Genomic DNA, 19,869 nt, shown 5'->3' with positions numbered 1-19,869 from the left:
AGTATTATACAGTATTATCTTTTGTGGCTTTTTCATAAGGGAATTTTTTATTTTTCCCATTGAGCTTCAACTGTTCTAACTTGGGAATTTGATTTTCCCCTAGTTTTACTGTTGTTGTTATAACCATGAGTGCCACCGCCATTATTACCTCTATTTCCAAGACCTCCATAATTATTGGTGTGGTTATTATAGTATTGGTTATAATCATTATTTTGGTGGTAATTATTATTATTATTATAATAGCCTCTTCCATAACCTATACCGCGATAATGTCCTCTGAAGTTATTATTCTGGTAGGTTTGTCCTCTTCGGTTTTATAGGATTGAACTTCTATGTACTTTGTGACGGCTTCGTTCATTGTTGAGAAATTGCCTGCTTCTAATATTTTTTTGAGACGTCCATGCTCACAATTTTTGTAATTGTGTTAATTGCCTCTTTTGTACTGAATTTATCGGCGGGTTCGGCTGGCAATCCCTCATCAATATATGATGCTTCTGGTAATTTTCGTAAATTTTCTATCTGTGTTGTGAATCAGCCGTTTTGCCTTTCTGAGTAGATTTTAACATTTTTGCTTTGACAACATCAAATGTTTCACCGATAATAGTCCGGTCACACTACCCAAAGAATTGTGAGCAAAATAATTTTTTGCGTTATATTTATTTGAAAACAAGACCAATCCTCTTGCGAAATTACCTGGTACCTGGAAAATACCGAAAATACATTGACTGATTCGGATGCTGTCTTGTACAGTGTCGGCAACTGAAAAAGTCAAAACACTTTACTGTAGTGCGAAAAAACTGCATTTTTGCCCATTGCACTGTGGGCAAAAATCCCGTTTTTGGTGCATAAACTCTAGTTTATAAGATATTGACTTGAAACTTTTTTTGTTGTATTATTTTAACTAAAACAAAATTTTGGTTTTTGTTTTTTTTTTAATTTGCGTACCGCTCAGTGGTTAAAAATTCACTTTTATTTAAGAAATTGTTACAAATTATAATTTGAATCACATTTGGTATTACATTATAGAAAAATAAAATTAAAATCTGTTACGTATTTAGAATCTATTGTTAAATTTTACAAACACTGAAAAAAAATTGGATAACATTTTTTTAATAACTTAAAAATTTTAACTTACTCTTTTCCTTGTGTTTTAGTTTTCAATATCGTCTGGTACCTCTTCCTCTAATTCGATTTCAAAAGTGTCACTTACATCATCGTTGCCATTTTCTTCATCTGTGTCTTCTGCGCACGAGTTTTGGGATGTACTTCCGTTTTTGTGGCCAACACCTGGGGATATGATTGGCGAATCCAAAAGATCGACAACCTCTGCTGGCAGAGGCATCCTGTTGGTTTTTGTGAACCAAGAACTAGACAGTAAAGGATCAGACGAATCCATAGCTCTGTGAAAGACATCTGACATATTGTCAATCCGGCTACATTTTCTGGCATGATTTTGCCGGTCAGCCTTGAAAAGCTTGTGTCTTGCTTCTGATGCACTTTCTGCTAAGGAGCCAACAGGAACAATTGATTTTTCAATGATAATGTATCCATGTACTAAAATTTTGTGTACTGTTGGCGACATGGGGTACCAAAAATAATTGCTCCTATATATAGTAAAAGTTTCAAAACAGAATAATTTGAACTTTTCTGAATTTATAGGGTAATGACAATTTATGGCTATCAAAATTATATGTAGGCGCTGAATCAAATTGTGATCTATTCCTAGTATAGAGGACAATAATTTTGGGTTGGAGAATGCCCGCCTCGCCGTATTTCCGTCATTTGTATTGCCACTGCCATTTTGTCTCGGCTTGTCCACATGAAGCCCCATATCTTTCCAAAACGCTGCTTGAACTTTATATTTTCGTGCCTCCAATTCGATTTTGTCATTTCCCTTAACATGCCACTTTCTAAGCTCAATTCTGTATGATATTTTAAGCAAGAATTCAAAAAAGCGAATCCATGCATGAAGGGAACTTAATCCATACTGATCCGTATGTGGCTTCATAACAAATATTTTGGAATAAAAATCAATTGTAGTAAGAAGCTGGGTGGGCTTTGCCCCACACATTGGACACGACTGGCAGGAATTTGTTCCTGTTAATATATTTAAGACCTTGCCGTCTATAAGTGTTAGGTGCCCATCGAATTTTACAAAAATTGCATTCGATTGAAAAGCATGCACGTATAAATCCAGGTTTTTAATCTGATTGTCCAAGTTTTCTTTTTCTTCTAATATAAGAGACGTTGTTTCCTTTAAGTATGCTATTTTTAGAGGACGGCAAAATCGTATGGACTGAGGCGATTTATTTAACCAAATGACTCTTTGTTTTTGATCTATCATTTTTATGGGAATAATTGATGTAACAAATAGAGAATCATCTAAAGATTGAGACTCTGCGATGCTTAATTTTTGTTTGTATAAACTGTGACCAGTAGACCCATCAAACCCATAGCTAAAAATAAGAGTACACTGAGTAACATCTGAAAGTATTTCACAAACTTCCTTTTGCATCAGTAATATTCTTGAAGCGGTATGGTTCAATAAGTTTTGCATGGAAACTTTTGCTTCATTTTCGGTGCATTCTATTCCAGCAGGTCTACATTTTAATTTCTCCTCGGCTATTTTCGAATAAGAGGGGTAAATGTCGCAGCCATGTTGTTTACTAAGTTGTTTTACATTTATGTATTGCTGCTTAGTAAACCCATTTTCCATAAAAAAAGCGAATGCCTTTTCAGGAGTAATTGGACTCGGAGCCAGCAATCCAGTTCTATCAGATTTTTTTATAACTTCATTTTCAGTTGATTTTCTGGCAGAAATGTTAGCAGCGTGTAGTAACAAAGGGGTTGAATTTTGATTTTCTATCGCAAGTTCAGATGCCAGCTTTATTTTGAGTCGTTTACCAGCAGCTTCATATGTCAATTTCGGACGACCACCTTTCTTCTGTGGGGATTCATTTATATCAAAAAGTCGTATAGTCATATTGCCGGCTAGCCACATGGCGTGTTTTTGTCTAAATCGCTTTATGTTTCGGCAGCATCGTGGCAAATGTTTATTAATGTAATTAATAAAGTTAGTAATTTTATTTGATATTTTTTGGTTTATTGTTTCGATTTGATGATCGTCATTCAATTTGTCGAATATGTAAGTCTCCAAGGCTTCTCGCGAGCGTTTGTTGCTTTCCCAAATTGCAAGAAGAGCCCCGTGACCAAACACATATGTGCCTGGATAAACGCAAGTTTACCAAAAAGGAGCAAAAAGGAGCAAAAATGGTTAATTGTATGACAACAAGGACACTTTTGTAGTTAATTTCTCGTTCTTACTCTTTTGCAAGGCTGTGCCATTAATAAGTTATTCTCCACAAAACACAAACACAATTGTTAGTTCAAATCTAAAAAGATACACATATAAAACAGTTCACAGTTGGACAACAAGACATATAACAACAAATGTTTAAGCTAATTTGCATTAATAATTACCTTCGCAAGGAATTTCCATTTTTAGATTTTTAAAACTTTTTTTTCACACAAAGCAGCAAGCACTCAAAGTTTACCAGTTTTTCGCGCCAATTTAACAACATTGCAGGGTCTCTCAAGCAGCTAAATTTGTTTGAGTGGCAACACTACAGGGTTGCCACCAAAAATGTTTTGAAAGCGGGTTTTTTCAAATGAAGATATCTAGATTCGATTAGTATGGGTCATTCATAAAAATTAATTAGGAAAAAAAATAGGTTTATGCACCAAAATCGGATTTTTTACCCATTGTGCATTGGGCAATACATCACCCCTCACGTGGTGCGTGGCTGCACACGAGGGGTAATAAAGACAGCGCAGAAAAAGTCTTAAAGGATCTAAGCAAACTCTTGCCTATTGTAAATGGATGGACATTATTCTCACTCTCAGCTTAGCAATAAGCAAACTAATTACGAAAATGTACCATGTTGCTAGAAAAACACCCTCGGAGATCAGGGAAGAAATCATCATTGCTCAACGCTCACAGAGCTCTAAGACCCAGAACATCAGCACAGTGACAACAACGGTAACATTTACTAGTGCTACAAGTAACACAGTATTCTCCACGGCAACTGCGACAACTGCAGCAATTAGCAGTGTGCGTCTTACTGAGACCCTAGGCAATAATAATGGTTATCTCATTCAATGCTCATCTGACATTGCTTCTTCAACATTCAGTGGACATGAGTCGATTGCTTCTCCAACTTTCGATGGGTATGCCACAATTTCTTCTACACAACTTAGTGATGCTGCTATCAAGTTGAAGGTTGGCCAAAAAAATCTTTTGAAAAAGAGTAAGAAACTATCACCCACTATCAACTCTAAAAAGGTACATAGAGAACTGAAGTTTGAATCACCCTCAGAATCAACCAGCCAGGAAAGCTCCAGCAATAGATTTGCCTTACTAGACATGGAAGTGGACCTAAACAGTAACACACATGCTGAGGAAAGAACAATCAATGCAGAGGGAAGCCCTACTAGCCCCTAGTTCTCCTAAGGCTGTTCAAGAAAATATATCTGACGATAATGTAGACACAGATGATTTAGCCAATAGATCCAAACAGAATGATTCTAATAGAAATTATAATCCTAAAGAAAATGCAAAACCACCGCAAATAGTTTTAAGCATTACTAACCTAAATGATCTATTTGATCTCATTTCGGAGGTCACTAGCTTGGATAACGTAACAGTTAAAGTCAATCAAGGAGTTACGGGTAGAATATTTCCCAAGAACTCTACAACTTATAGAGCTATTGTCGACCATTTTGATAGAATGGAAATTGAATTCCATACATACCAAATGAAGGAAGAGAAGCCACACAGAATCGTAGTTAAAGGACTTCATCATAGCACACTAACTACTGAAATTGTTGCCAATTTTAAAATATTTGGCTTCGATGCTCTTCAGGTGCATAACCTAAGATCAACCATGATGTAAAATTAAACAAATTTTTTAATAATATTAAGCCTTGCGCAGGAATTAATGGTATATATGATATAGTAACATTGTGTCGCCAAAGAGTGAGAATTGAAAGGATGCGCAAATCATCAGAAATTGTTCAATGCACGCGATGCCAAGAATTTGGCCACACAGCTGAGTACTGTCGTCGACGCCCAAATTGTGCTCGATGTGGCGAAGACCATTTTACAAAGCAATGTTTTCGCCTCCAAGATTAACCGCCTATCTGCATGCACTGTGGAGGCAATCATTCGGCAAGCTACAAGGGTTGTCAGTCCTATCAAAATAACCTCAGGCGATCTATGGGTTCTGCAAAGAAGCAAACAATGCGACAACAACCACAACAACGTCATCAGCAACAACAGTCAACTCGACAACAAAATACTCCAAATATTTATGCAACCAATAGTGGAGGTTTATCTTATGCTTCAATAGTAAGAAATGGAAATGAACCAGCTCAACGCCGTCTACATGATCTCCAAGTGCAGTCACAAGTACACAAATCGAAGGAAAATGTGCAACAACAATATGCGACTGATGTTCAGACAATTTTAGAGCAACCGCAACTGACAGCTAGAGAAGACATCGAGAATGCAGTCGACATTCTTACTGATAATATATATAGAGCTGCTACTGTTTCAACTCTACCAGAACCTGTTCTGCGTCCTATAAGCTATGGCATTATTCTTACAAGGAAAGCCAGAGAGCTAATAAAGAGAAAAAGGCGCCTTCGAAGAAGAGCAATTCGTTCTCAAGATCCTTTGGACCGAAATAGATGGCACCAGGCTGAGAGGCAACTACGAACTGTTTTAGATGAACTCCGAAGCGATTTTTTCGAGCAAAAATTATCCTCTATGGACTATACCGTTGACGCAAACTACTCACTATGGAAGTGCACAAAATCGTCGACAACCTTTTAGACAAGTTCCAGTCCGATGTCCTGATGGTGAACTGGCAAAAAATTGGAGCATACAGGATCGCTTCACTCCCTTTAACTTTGCATCGGTAGAACAGACTAGAGAGACCCATCAGAGTTTGGAGACTCCATTGCAGATGTCACTGCCTATTAAGCCTATAAGAGACGAGGAAATATCTGATGTCATACAATCTTTGCCCAAAAACAAAGCTCCGGGTATTGATCGAATTTGTCACGCAACGTTAAAGGCCTTGCCTACGAAAGCTATCCTTTTCATAGCATTAATTTTTAATGCAATTATTAGGATACAAGTGTTCCCAAAATAGTGGAAATTGGCTGCGATTATGATGATCCAGAAGCCAGGGAAACCAGAAATCCTGTGTCATATAGTCCAATTAGTCTCCTACCCTGTTTGTCTAAACTGTGGGAGAGACTTATTGCAAATTGAGTTAAAAGGATTATGACTGAAAACAATATGTTGCCAGATCATCAATTTGGCTTTCGAGGAGGACACGGCACCGTGGAACAGGTCCACAGACTGGTCCACAGAAATGTTCCATTTTATTAGATTTACCAAATTCAAGGCTGTAATAAATCTTTGAAGATTTAGTTGTTGGCCATTGAACTCTGGTATGGCATTTTAGATGTCTTTAATGTATGCCCTTTGGGCAGCTACCTCGTCTATATGGTGTCTGAATTTAACTCTTCTTCTCCGTGTTCCGGTAATGTTTTTACCGCGGGAACCGTCAGATCGTGTAGATCTTGTTCTTTAAAATCAATTTCTATCAATCGATTTCTATCTGTTCTACTGATTTTTGCTCCTCGCCATTATATATTGTCAAAGGGGTATTTAAAATTGTTGCTATCGATATATTTAGGTCATACCTCTCTTTGACTGTTATTAAATTTAAACGTAACTTGATCAGTAATTCTTGGGTATTCATGTTCATTATGTTTATTTAAATTTATTTAAGTCTTTGAAATTTCTATTCATCTTTTGATCAATATATTTTTCTTAACTATTTATGCGTTTATGCCTTAGAAAGAGACAATGATTTTGTACATACATATACATATATAATACTAGCTGACCCGGACACGCGTTGCTGTGACTTTTTCACACAGTTTGTATTTGTTATTTTTTGACTTTCTTATTTATTATTTGACTTTCTACTACTATAACATTTTAGTACAATAATATTATTTACGAACAAAGACGAAAATGTTGATGTTGGTATACAAATTCACTGGACTGAGATTTGAAGGGGAAGAACGTTGAACAGAATTAATTAAAATGTTCTTACACTTAATATTAAGCAGAAATCAATAGGTACAAAATAAAAATTTATCAGATTTATTATTTCCATTTAAATTTATAACAAATAAAGTATATTACAGTATAATATAGTAAATAATATGTGACGCTTAAACTTTTATACATTAATATATATTTTTTTTTAATTATAAATACTTTCAATTTAATTTAACACCAATCGGTGCACAATGTTTTTGGTTAACCTGTCTTTACCTAACACAAATAGATTCGACGGTTTCCCAACACGTGAACACGCAACTGCAATGCTTACTGCAATGTTGCCCATGAGAAAAACATGGATTTTTCAAATCTAAACCACAAATGGACAATGTTTGACCTTGAGATCTATTTATAGACATGGCAAAAGCTAAACAAATTGGAAACTGTAGCCTTTTGAAGGGTATGGTAGAATCTGATGGTATCATCGAAATACGTGGCAGCAGGTCCTGCTTTTCCTTTAAACTTCCCAGCCAAATGGTTGCTTCAAGAATGTTTCCGGTGATCTTTTTGGTGTCCAAACGCGTACCGTTACATGATTGAGGTGGATTCAAATTACGGAGGAGAATAAGAGGGGAACCAATCTATAATCGAAGATTATATGGTGGCATTCCAGGGATATCTAATGAATTTAAAAATTCAATCGGAAAATGAACACTTTCATTTTCAACAACAACAGTATCGATTGATTTAAAAGACATCAGATCACCTGGTAACAACTGTTGCATCTGGAAGTTAATTTCGTCAAAATAAACGTTTTTGGCTGCCAAAATCGCCTGTTGATTAAGCCATTCATGATTCAAATAACTATTCTGTATATCCGGGAAAATACTCTGAATCAATTCCTTTTTATCCTAAACAACAGTGCCAAAATTGTCTCATAGTTGAATACATTGCGTATTTGGTTGCAGTTCTATTTTACCGTTCCTAATATCTATGTAGTTATAATATGAATTCAATTTTCACTTCAGTAACACGTGGCCGGCTATGCTAACACCAAAAATTTAAAAAGTGGAAACAATTGAATTATACGATATTTCGTTCACTACAAAATAAATTTAATTAATTTTATAGCGTCAACAACACGTGGTACTTATGCTGTTAAATTTTAGCTTATATGACACGTTCGTAGATTTACCATAGCAGCGCCATCTATTGATTACTTACTCAACCCAGTCGAAAGGTAGAGACATCTGTTAGAATCATTTGGAGTTAACAAATAATTGTGACTGGCAAATAATAACAGACAAATAACACAGGCCGACAATTTCCAACTTTTTTTTTCCTCCACGCATAATTTTACCTGCTCCATAACCTTAAGGCTCTTCTGAACCAAAGTCCAGAACAAATATAGGTTCTATTACCCACAGTTTCCGCGGTACACCTAAGAAAAGAAATCGATCAAATTTTACCATATATTTAATTATGTAGGCCGTGTAATGGCGATGACCATCATTGTTTCTAGTACATATCATTTTTGAAATGTATGTGTACCGACGAAAAAGAATAAATGGTATCTAGCAGTTACCATATCTTTGGAATACTTATCCAAAGTTGAAATCTCAGATTTTCTACATTAATTTTTGGTCTTCTTTGATTTCTCCCCAAAAATTTTTCTATGGAAGCTTTTTATTTTATTATTGAAATCAGTAGATCATACTATGTTTTAATTTTGGGTTTCAGGAAAAACGCGAAATAATTTTATTGAATTTATTATAGGTGGTTAAACAATATTTTCTTCAATTAAATTGGAGTTTTTAATCTCATATTTTCAAAAAGTCATGGCTATCTACAACTTCTGTAAAGCTTTATGAAACAAGCTGAACCTTCAATAGATAAGTTTTGAACAAAGAAACGTATATAGCCATGACTTTTTGAAAATATGAGATTAAAAACTCCAATTTAATTGAAGAAAATATTGTTTAATTACCTATAATAAATTCAATAAAATTATTTCGCGTTTTTCCTGAAACCCAAGTTGGATTGAACTGCACATGGTGTGCGAATTTTATTATAATCGGTTAAGTGGTTTAGGATTCCATTTAAGACAAACATTGTGACACGAGATTTATATATATTAAGATTATTTTTATTTTTATGTTTTTTTGTTTTATATATATATTTATTACAATTGCTTGCGCATTTATTAATTCAGATGTTATCCAGATCATTTTCCTGAATAAGTATTGTTATTAATTTTTGATCAAGAGATCGGTCCCATGAGAATAAGTAATCAACAGCATGGTTTGAAAACGATCTCCTGCAGTCTAAACAAATATTTATGTGGTGCACTTGAAGCACTTAAGAAAGGGTCACATAGCATGTCAGCGTGCAGTCCGTTGATAAGTAGTTTTAAATAGATTTAAAATTTTCATGGATCTTTCTTTTAAGAGAAGTGTATGAAATAAAAACAGTTTTGAAACGGAACTCATTGGAGTAACAAGATTATTTAAGGGGCTCCTCTTAACACATGGTCCTTCGAGCCGGAAGGAAATAAAACCGGAAGGAAGCCGGAAGCCGGAGCCGGAAGGATATGAAATAAAAACAGTTTTGAAACGGAACTCATTGGAGTAACACCATTATTTAAGGGGCTCCTCTTAACAGGTGCAGTCGATTGCCCATCAAATGACCATCAATATTTTACAATTACCACCTCCCAAAAATGAAAATTTTCGAAAATTTTAAAATTTGACTTTTGGCATTTTTTTTTCCTAAATCGAAATAAACAAAATTAGTCATGGTCCAATGGTCATCTTTTAGAATTTTGAAAAAACTTTTAGTTTTTGAAACATGTAAGTGTTCAGTTTAGCTTATTTTTTTCACAGGTAATACAAAATTTAAAAAAAACTACTGAAATCGTTTTCGAATAGTGTGATAAACAATGACCATCAATATTTTCAAATGACTACCTACCGTTTTGAAATTATTTAAAGTTGAACATTGTTAAAAAATTTCAAAATCGACTTTTAAAATTTTTTTTTCAATATCGAAATAAACGTAATTTACCACAAATGGTCATCCTTTAGAATAAAAAAAAAATTTATTTTTTAACATATTTAAGTTTTTAGTTTTGGTAATTTTTTTGACGGGTAAAGAAAAAGTTTTCTATTAGTGTGATAAACAATGAACATCTTTTAAAATTTTAAAATAACATTTACTTTTCGAGTTACTTGATTTTCCAAGTCTTAAAAATTAAAAAATTAAAAAACAAAAAGATGACCATCATGGCCCATAGCCTAAAACATATAAATTAAAAAAAAATTGATTTACTTTTTTGTTTTAAGTGTTTTCCCAAACTACCGTAACTGTTTCGTTTACGACCTGTGTGTGTACATTTTCTGGATTTCCCATGACATGTATAAGTTGAAAATTTTCCAAAAATTATGTGTTACACTTTTTAAGCAATAAAAATTATATGTTCAAATTGCAAGAAGCTACAAATTATTTTAATTTTTAAGTTTTAAGCGAAGGGCATAGTTTTTTTGGAAAATTTTTAAGTTTTAAGGAATGGGCAATGATGGACATGGATTTTTTTTGTTGAATTTGTAAGTTTTAAGGGATGGACAATGATGGGGATCAATTTTTTTTTAGTTTATATGTTTTAGGCTACGGGCCATGATGGTCATCTTTTGGTTTTTAATTTTCTCGAAAAGTAAATGTTATTTTAAAATTTTAAAAGATGGTCATGTTTATCACACTAATGGAAAACGAAATAAGTTTTTTTTTTAAATTTTTCTTTACCTTTCCAAAAACTAAAAACTTAAACATTTTAAAAACAAAAAGTTTTTTCAAAATTCAAAAAGATAACCATTTTTGGTCAATTGCGTTTATTTCGATATTGAAAAAAAAAAATCAAAAAGTAGATTTTGAAATTTTTGAAAAATTTTTAGCTTTGTGTAACTTTAAATAATTTCGAAGCGGTAGGTGGTCATTTGATTTCAGTAGTTTTTTATTGAAATTTTTTTTACCTGTGAAAAAATAAGCTAAACTGAACACTTACATATTTCAAAAACTAAAAGTTTTTTCAAAATTCTAAAAGATGACCATTGGTGGTTAATTTGGTTTATTTCGATTTAGAAAAAAAAATGTAAAAAGTCAAATTTTAAAATTTTCGGGAAATTTTCCAAACGGGAGGTGATCATTTCACAATATTAATGGTCATTTGATGGGCAATCGAATGCACCATTTTTTCCAAAAAATATCATTTCACCCGAACCAACTTCTCGTAGCTTGTGTGCTGACGATTGCACTTCCCAAAAGTGGGCATATATGTGCGATAGTATATCCACTGGCTATATGGCCGGGGCATTATGTTTATGTAGCAACACTTGTTACAAATGCTTGTCAAACATGACCACGGGGAGGTCGTGCTGCGTCTTAAACAATAAAGACGGCGAATTATCAACATTAGACCACATGAGTTATAAGATATTAAAGTCACCCAGTGCTACCAGATGGTTGCAATCAGACAGAAGATTAGAAACAAATCGAATAGCGGAAAAACGTTTCCAGTATGTTTTATGTTGTAATATAAACGTCGCGTCTAAAAGTGAAAAACTTACTAGGAAAAACTTTCGAGCTTAAGATCTCCGGCTTTAACCAAGTTTCTGTAAAGACTATAATATGGTATGCAAAAAAAAACATTCAGAAAACAGTTTTGGGAAGTTTTCTACTTAACCCTCTAGTATTCTGATGGGTTAGTGTAACGGAAGAAATTACTTTTTTACAGCTGAGGAAGATAAGGTGGATGGCTGTTCCGTGGCTCTGTTTAGATTTCAGCGTCGCAGTATCTAATACTACAGCATTAGAGAACCGGGGGTCCAAACGGTTGATTACCCTGTGGGGTAGCTTTTAAGGAGGTTTGAATTAATGGGTCTGATGGATGCCACAGAGGACATATAGGAAAATCGCTCGTTTACACTAAGATATTAGGAAGCCGAATTTTTCCCAGGCTCAGCCCTTGGGGTGGCTAGAGAAATGAGCGGCTGCATAATTGTCGGCTGAGTAGGCTGAGGTTATTTGCCTCAAAAACATCACTAACACAGAAGATTTCTTACGCTTAACGCATAAGGACAGGCCGACTATATCTTATAACTAGTAGCTACCAGGTAAATGAACGATCGGAAATAGTATATATTGACTCCTTTTAGTGTGGAGTTATGTGTGTTTAGGTATTTTAGTGCTTCCCCTATAGCTATCACTTCAGCTTGAAATACGCTGCAGACAGTGGGTAGTCTGAAAGAGGCTTTATTGCCTAGCGGCTCGGAGTATATCCCTTCTTCTACTTTATTATTTAGTTTGCAGATAGTCCTAGAAGAGGCAAAGTATTCCTTAAAGCAATACTTTATATTTTTCGGAAATAAATCCCGCCCTATTATACATTTCACGGAAAAATCGACTCTTTTCGAAACATTAAGACCAATCATTAACCCAAAAGTTGTCAACGCTATTCCTTGTATCTTGCCAACATTGGCAAGCATTCAACATGCATTAGTATCAAATTTTCTAGCTACGAAATTTTGGCACTGCATGAACTTTGTGTCAGACATTTCTGATAAAAGTGAGCAGATCGAAATAATTACGATAGAGCACAATCGTGCACACAGAGCTGCTCAGGAAAATATCAAAAAAGTCCTCCGCGACTATTATTTTCCAAAAATGTCACAGTTGGCTACTGAAATAGTGACAAATTGAAAAATATGCACTACAGCAAAGTATGACAGACACCCCACGAAACAAGAACTTGGGGTAACTCCAATTCCGTCATACGTCGGCGAAATGCTGCATATTGATATTTTTTCCACCGATAAAAAACTATTTTTAACGGCCTTCGACAAATTCTCCAAATTTGCGGTAGTACAACCAATAGTGTCTAGGGCAATAGTAAACGTGAAAATCCCTATCCTCCAAATAATAAACTTATTCTCAAATATAAAGACAATGTACTGTGATAACGAAGCGTCTTTCAGCTCTGAAACAATCGCATCGTTACTCAAAAATCAGTATGGCATAGATGTTGTACATTCACCCCCGCTGCACAGTAGTTCAAACGGACAAATCGAACGTCTCCACAGCACCCTAACAGAAATAGCAAGGTGCATCAAAATGGATAAGCACATTAATGATACTGTGGAGCTAGTTATGCGGGCGACCGTTGAATATAATAAAACATTACATTCGGTCATTAACCAAAAATCCATTGACGTAATCCACTCTGCTTCCGAAAAAGTTAAGAAAGCACTAAAAATGAATATTGAAAAAGCACAGAAGGATAATCTTGACAGGTGTAACCCATCAAGACAAAATAGAGTATTTCTACTTAAGAGTCTACTTAAAGAACAATAAAAGACTAAGTTAACTCCGCTATACACGGAAAAACGTGTAGAAGCGGACCTGGGGACAGCGGTCCTCATTGGAGGGAGGGTAGTCCACAAGGACAACCTTAAGTAACCTTCTTCTCCAATTTACACGCACTTAACACACCCAACACAAACACACACTTAGAAAATAGCCAATAGGTTTAACCTGTCATTTTCTTACAGGATCGCGGGAATCATATTAACAAAATTAGCAGTGACAGACTACACTCACGCCCGGTACATCTCCATAACTGACGGAACTGCATTGGTGTGGGAACATAGGAGTTACTCTAGGCATTCGAGCAATTTCACAGAGTTTTCAATTAGATAGACGAAACAGCTAGATTTACCGCTTTTTTCCACAATCGCACATGCGAAAATTGTTAGATGTTGATACTGATCATATAAGAAATATATTATCCGTACTAAAGGTACACCACCGAATTGCCAGAAGCCTAGACTTTTTAGGCACTTCGTTAAAAGTGGTAGCGGGCACACCTGATGCCGCTGACCTCGAAATGTTAAAAATGTTCGAGTCCCGGTTAATCGAATAAAACAATAGACAAGTAGTTATTAACATCAAAACACAAAAGCAGATTAACAAACTAACCGATGCTGTCAACGAAATCATTAAAGTAAAAAAGAGTAACCTGGTTGACACACCCCATTTATACGAAGTTCTTTTGGCCAGAAATAGAATGCTAATTACAGAGATACAGAATCTGATGCTCACGGTCACACTTGCAAAATCAAATATCATAAACCCTGCCATTTTTAACCATGAAGATTTAAAGTCCGTTTTATTTGATCATCCCACAGAGGTCCCCGTTATCAGCCTGATAGAGGCATCTAATATTAAAGTCCTTCAGTCCGACAATATTATTCACGTGCTCATTGCATACCCTAAGATAAAATTTAAATGTAAAAAGGTTACCGTCTTCCCCGTTTCTCACCAACACACTGTTCTCCAACCAACGGACAACGTGGTAGCTGAGTGCAACCAAGAAGTCTTAGCGATCACTGATTGCGTGTCGACGATGTACGGAGCAACCCAGGACACTTGCGCCCGAGGTCTACACGCAGGGGTCACGGCGCATTGCGAAACGCAGGCCAGCCACCTAATCCCCATTACGCTTGTAAACGGCTCAAAATACTTGAACCGGCGCGAAAGCATAAGAAAGACAGCGGGCGTGGCGGCCTCCCCCCTGCTAAACTTTATCGGCCATAACCACGTGCTTAGTATACCAATGCTTCAGAGGATGAACAGCCAAAACCTGGAAACGATCCAAGCCCTCAAAAACGAAGTAAAGTGGGCTGGATCAAATTTCATCCTGCTCCATCTTGTGTGGAGGAGAAGACGAGATGGATGGGAAATGCAACAGGTTGCCGAAACATTCAAGACGACCGAGGACGGTCTTACTCCTAAGGGGGGAGTAGTTAACACTTCTGAGGGGTAACAAACAGTCGGTAGAAATCTTGGATGATTCTTGGATCACCCTAGTCTTTCTAGATGCCGACTCTAGACTTTCTAGATGCCGATCCAGGCCGTGCCTGGATCCCACTGGTTCCCGGTATGGTGAGTTATGCTCATTCCCACTTTCACTCTGTCGGCCTGCCGACTAAGCACCCTGCTGCTAAGTTCCTCAGTTCTGTTTTATAATTATTTGAATAAAGAGCACTTAGCTCTGTCAACTTTACTCCGGCTATCGCCGTCTTATTATTTGCATTCGCCCACTGAACCTAAGGCCAGGGCTGTAGGCCGACATAAACTATATTTTACACTTCATCAACCACCCTACCGGTGGCACATCATCAGCGGCCACTTGGGACCAGCAGCCCGGCCGCCTATTTTCACCTTATTACAAGATAACTAGTATAATATGCAATGTTAAGCAATGTTAAAATATTTAAAAATATGTAATAGAATGATATAATTAACAACATATTGTTATCAAAGAATTATAATAATAATATTTTTTTAAATACACATATACATACACAATATAATGACAATATAATGAATTTAAAATATATAATATGTACACCTTTTTTGTGGCTCTTCGCAGAATGTTCAAGCATTGAACACGATTTTAATTCCAAAGATAGAATGTCAAGTGATCGGACCCATGAGAATAAGTAATCTAAACAAGCAGTTTATTAGCAAATATTTATGTGGTGCACTTGAAGCACTTAAGAAAGGGTCACATAGCATGCCAGCGGACTGTACGCTGGTTGATAAGTAGTTTTAAATAGATTTAAGATTTTCATGTATCTTTCTTGTATGAGAAGTGTATGAAATAAAAACTGTTTTGAAACGGAATTCATTGGAGTAACACCATTATTTATGGGGCTCCTCTTATCAGGTGCAATCGATTGCCCATCAAATGACCATCAATATTTTGAAATTACCACCTCCCAAAAATGAAAATTTTAGAAAATTTTAAAATTTGACTTTTGGCATTTTTTTTTCCTAAATCGAAATAAACAAAATAAGTCATCAGTCAAAATGGTCATCTTTTAGAATTTTGAAAAAACTTTTAGTTTTTGAAACATGTAAGTGTTCAGTTTTTCACAGGTAATACAAAATTAAAAAAAAACTACTGAAATCGTTTTCGAATAGTGTGATAAACAATGACCATCAATATTTTCAAATGACTACCTACCGTTTTGAAATTATTTAAAGTTGAACATTGTTAAAAAATTTCAAAATCGACTTTTAAAATTTTTTTTTCAATATCGAAATAAACGTAATTTACCACAAATGGTCATCCTTTAGAATAAAAAAAAAAATTTATTTTTTAACATATTTAAGTTTTTAGTTTTGGTAATTTTTTTGACGGGTAAAGAAAAATTTAAAAACAAACTACTGAATTCGTTTTCTGTTAGTGTGATAAATAATGAACATCTTTTAAAATTTTAAAATAACATTTACTTTTCGAGTTACTTGATTTTCCAAGTCTTAAAAATTAAAAAATTAAAAAACCAAAAGATGACCATCATGGCCCATAGCCTAAAACATATAAATTAAAAAAAAATTGATTTACTTTTTTGTTTTAAGTGTTTTCCCAAACTACCGTAACTGTTTCGTTTACGACCTGTGTGTGTACATTTTCTGGATTTCCCATGACATGTATAAGTTGAAAATTTTCCAAAAATTATGTGTTACACTTTTTAAGCAATAAAAATTATATGTTCAAATTGCAAGAAGCTACAAATTATTTAAATTTTTAAGTTTTAAGCGAAGGGCATAGTTTTTTTGGAAAATTTTTAAGTTTCAAGGAATGGGCAATGATGGACATGGATTTTTTTGTTAAATTTGTAAGTTTTAAGGGATGGACAATGATGGGGATCAATTTTTTTTTAGTTTATATGTTTTAGGCTATGGGCCATGATGGTCATCTTTTGGTTTTTAATTTTCTCGAAAAGTAAATGTTATTTTAAAATTTTAAAAGATGGTCATGTTTATCACACTAATGGATAACGAAATAAGTTTTTTTTTTAAATTTTTCTTTACCTTTCCAAAAACTAAAAACTTAAACATTTTAAAAACAAAAAGTTTTTTCAAAATTCAAAAAGATAACTATTTTTGGTCAATTGCGTTTATTTCGATATTGAAAAAAAAAAATCAAAAAGTCGATTTTGAAATTTTTGAAAAATTTTTAGCTTTGTTTAACTTTAAATAATTTCGAAGCGGTAGGTGGTCATTTGATTTGAGTAGTTTTTATAGAAATTTTGTTTTACCTGTGAAAAAATAAGCTAAACTGAACACTTAAATATTTCAAAAACTAAAAGTTTTTTCAAAATTCTAAAAGATGAGCATTGGTGGTTAGTTTGGTTTATTTCGATTTAGAAAAAAAAAATGTAAAAAGTCAAATTTTAAAAGTTTTGGGAAATTTTCAAAACGGGAGGTGATCATTTCACAATATTGATGGTCATTTGATGGGCAATCGAATGCACCTTTTTTTCCAAAAAATATCATTTTACCCGAACCAACTTCTCGTAGCTTGTGTGCTTGCTTGTGTGCTGACGATTGCACTTCCCAAAAGTGGGCATATATGTGCGATCGTATATCCACTGGCTATATGGCCGGGGCATTATGTTTATGTAGCAACACTGTAGTACAATGTGCTTGTTATAAATGCTTGTATGATGCTTGTTATAATGTTCCATGCATATTACACCATTAAAATCTCAAGAGTGGGATGATAGGGATGCTGAAGATGGATGCTCCTTTCTAGCAAAGTTCTGGAAAGAGAAATTCCATCAGAATCTGAAATGAAACGCAGTTCCAGCAGCCGACCTAACGAATTTCTAACGTGGATAATTTGACCGAGAGACATGTCAAACATGACCACGGGGAGGTCGTGCTGCGTCTTAATAAAGACGGCGAATTATCAACATTAGACCACATGAGTTATAAGATATTAAAGTCACCCAGTGCTACCAGATGGTTGCAATCAAGATTAGAAACAAATCGAATAGCGGAAAAACGTTTCCAGTATGTTGTATGTTGTAATATAAACGTCGCGTCTAATAGTGAAAAACTTACTTGGAAAAACTTTCGAGCTTAAGATCTCCGGCTTTAACCAAGTTTCTGTAAAGACTATAATATGGTATGCAAAAAAAAACATTCAGAAAACCGTTTTGGGAAGTTTTCTACTTAACCCTCTAGTATTCTGATGGGTTAGTGTAACGGAAGAAATTACTTTTTTACAGCTGAGGAAGATAAGGTGGATGGCTGTTCAGTGGCTCTGTTTAGATTTCAGCGTCGCAGTATCTAATACTACAGCATTAAAGAACCGGGGGTCCAAACGGTTGATTACCCTGTGGGGTGGCTTTTAAGGAGGTTTCAATTAATGGGTCTGATGGATGCCACAGAGGACATATAGGAAAATCGCTCGTTTACACTAAGATATTAGGAAGCCGAATTTTTCCCAGGCTCAGCCCTTGGGGTGGCTAGAGAAATGAGCGGCTGCATAATTGTCGGATGAGTAGGCTGAGGTTATTTGCCTCAAAAACATCACTAACAGAGGATTTCTTACGCTTAACGCATAAGGACAGGCCGACTATATCTTATAGCTAGTAGCTACCAGGTAAATGAACGATCGGAAATAGTATATATTGACTTCTTTTAGTGTGGAGTTATGTGTGTTTAGGTATTTTAGTGCTTCCCCTATAGCTATCACTTCAGCTTGAAATACGCTGCAGACAGTGGGTAGTCTGAAAGAGGCTTTATTGCCTAGCGGCTCGGAGTATATCCCTTCTTCTACTTTATTATTTAGCTTGCAGTCATCAGTAAAAAAGCTTATTGCGTTCTCAGGGCCTGGAATTTATCCTTCCACTCCTCTCTATTTGATATGAGGGTCTAGAATGGTGTTTATAGGTACTCCCTAGGAGTGAAGTAGTCTGCACTGCTGGAAATGAAGGTGTCGCTTAGTAAAATGGTGTAGTGGCCCTTGTTAAGGTGGCTACATTGCTGGGTTTACCTTAGCCTGATAGCCGCTACTTTTGCTTGTTCGATACCAGCTAGTCCTGGACCTCTGTTGCGCATTTACTCCCAGGCCATTACTACTTGTCCATTCGGCTAGGGTTTTCAATTTTGCGCTCATAAGATTACCGAGCGTCTGTGGGTATTAGCCTGTGAATAGGATCGCAACGTCTTCCGTATAAGCCACCAACCTGCAGCCCCCCTTTTCCATTATGGTGCTGTTTATGGTGGTTGGCAGATCTTTATTAAAGGCTCTTTCTTAGTCCAGAATATTCCATCTGAGAAAGGGCCTTCTCTTTTTTTGAAATGAGCGAGGTGAGGGCAGTCTCGGTGAATTTGCCATTTTTGTAAGCATGCTGTGGGTTAGGGATTTGGGTCCTTATAGAAATAGAAATTGGTCCAAATGTCATCGTCTTTTTTTAGATAGCCAAGAGTTGTGGGTGATTGAGATAGAATTTTCCTAAGCCTTGCAGCTTGGGCTGTATTTTTAATGGCTGAGCAGAAGAAGTTCCATTAGGAGCATTGTTTCGGGCTTGAGTGAATTCTTGCGCCAGAGTGTTGAAACTATTCACGGTTTGAGTGTTAGTGTTTGACAGGACTTGATAATACTTGGACCAGTTGTTTTTTTTCATGATTCTGTGATTTTGAAATTAAGAAATGTTTCTATGCACCTGTTGTAGAAAAAAAGGTTGTTTCTCTACGACCTTCCAAAGGGCTACGAGGCTAAGTATCTGTTTAGATACAAGCGTGAGATCAATGGGTTCCCTCCGATTTGCCAAAATGAAAATAGGATAATCTCTCCTATTACAGTGGAAATGGTT

The 19,869-nt window shown here is 35.4% G+C and overlaps 1 protein-coding gene across 1 annotated transcript; it reads right to left on the bottom strand.

The window, feature by feature from the left end:
- Window positions 1–1,150: 1,150 nt before the first annotated feature.
- LOC123257771 lies at window positions 1,151–3,663 on the bottom strand. Its single transcript, XM_044717750.1, has 3 exons — window positions 3,325–3,663; window positions 1,989–3,225; window positions 1,151–1,343 (listed from the first exon to the last, which is right to left on the bottom strand). The coding sequence occupies exons 2-3, from the start codon at window positions 2,999–3,001 to the stop codon at window positions 1,151–1,153; spliced, it is 1,206 nt and encodes a 401-aa protein (XP_044573685.1). The 5' UTR covers window positions 3,002–3,225; window positions 3,325–3,663.
- Window positions 3,664–19,869: the final 16,206 nt, after the last annotated feature.

Source organism: Drosophila ananassae (assembly GCF_017639315.1).
Source record: "Drosophila ananassae strain 14024-0371.13 chromosome 4 unlocalized genomic scaffold, ASM1763931v2 tig00000061, whole genome shotgun sequence".
NCBI classification, from domain to species: domain Eukaryota; kingdom Metazoa; phylum Arthropoda; class Insecta; order Diptera; family Drosophilidae; genus Drosophila; species Drosophila ananassae.
This window is presented reverse-complemented; position numbering and strand designations above follow the sequence as displayed.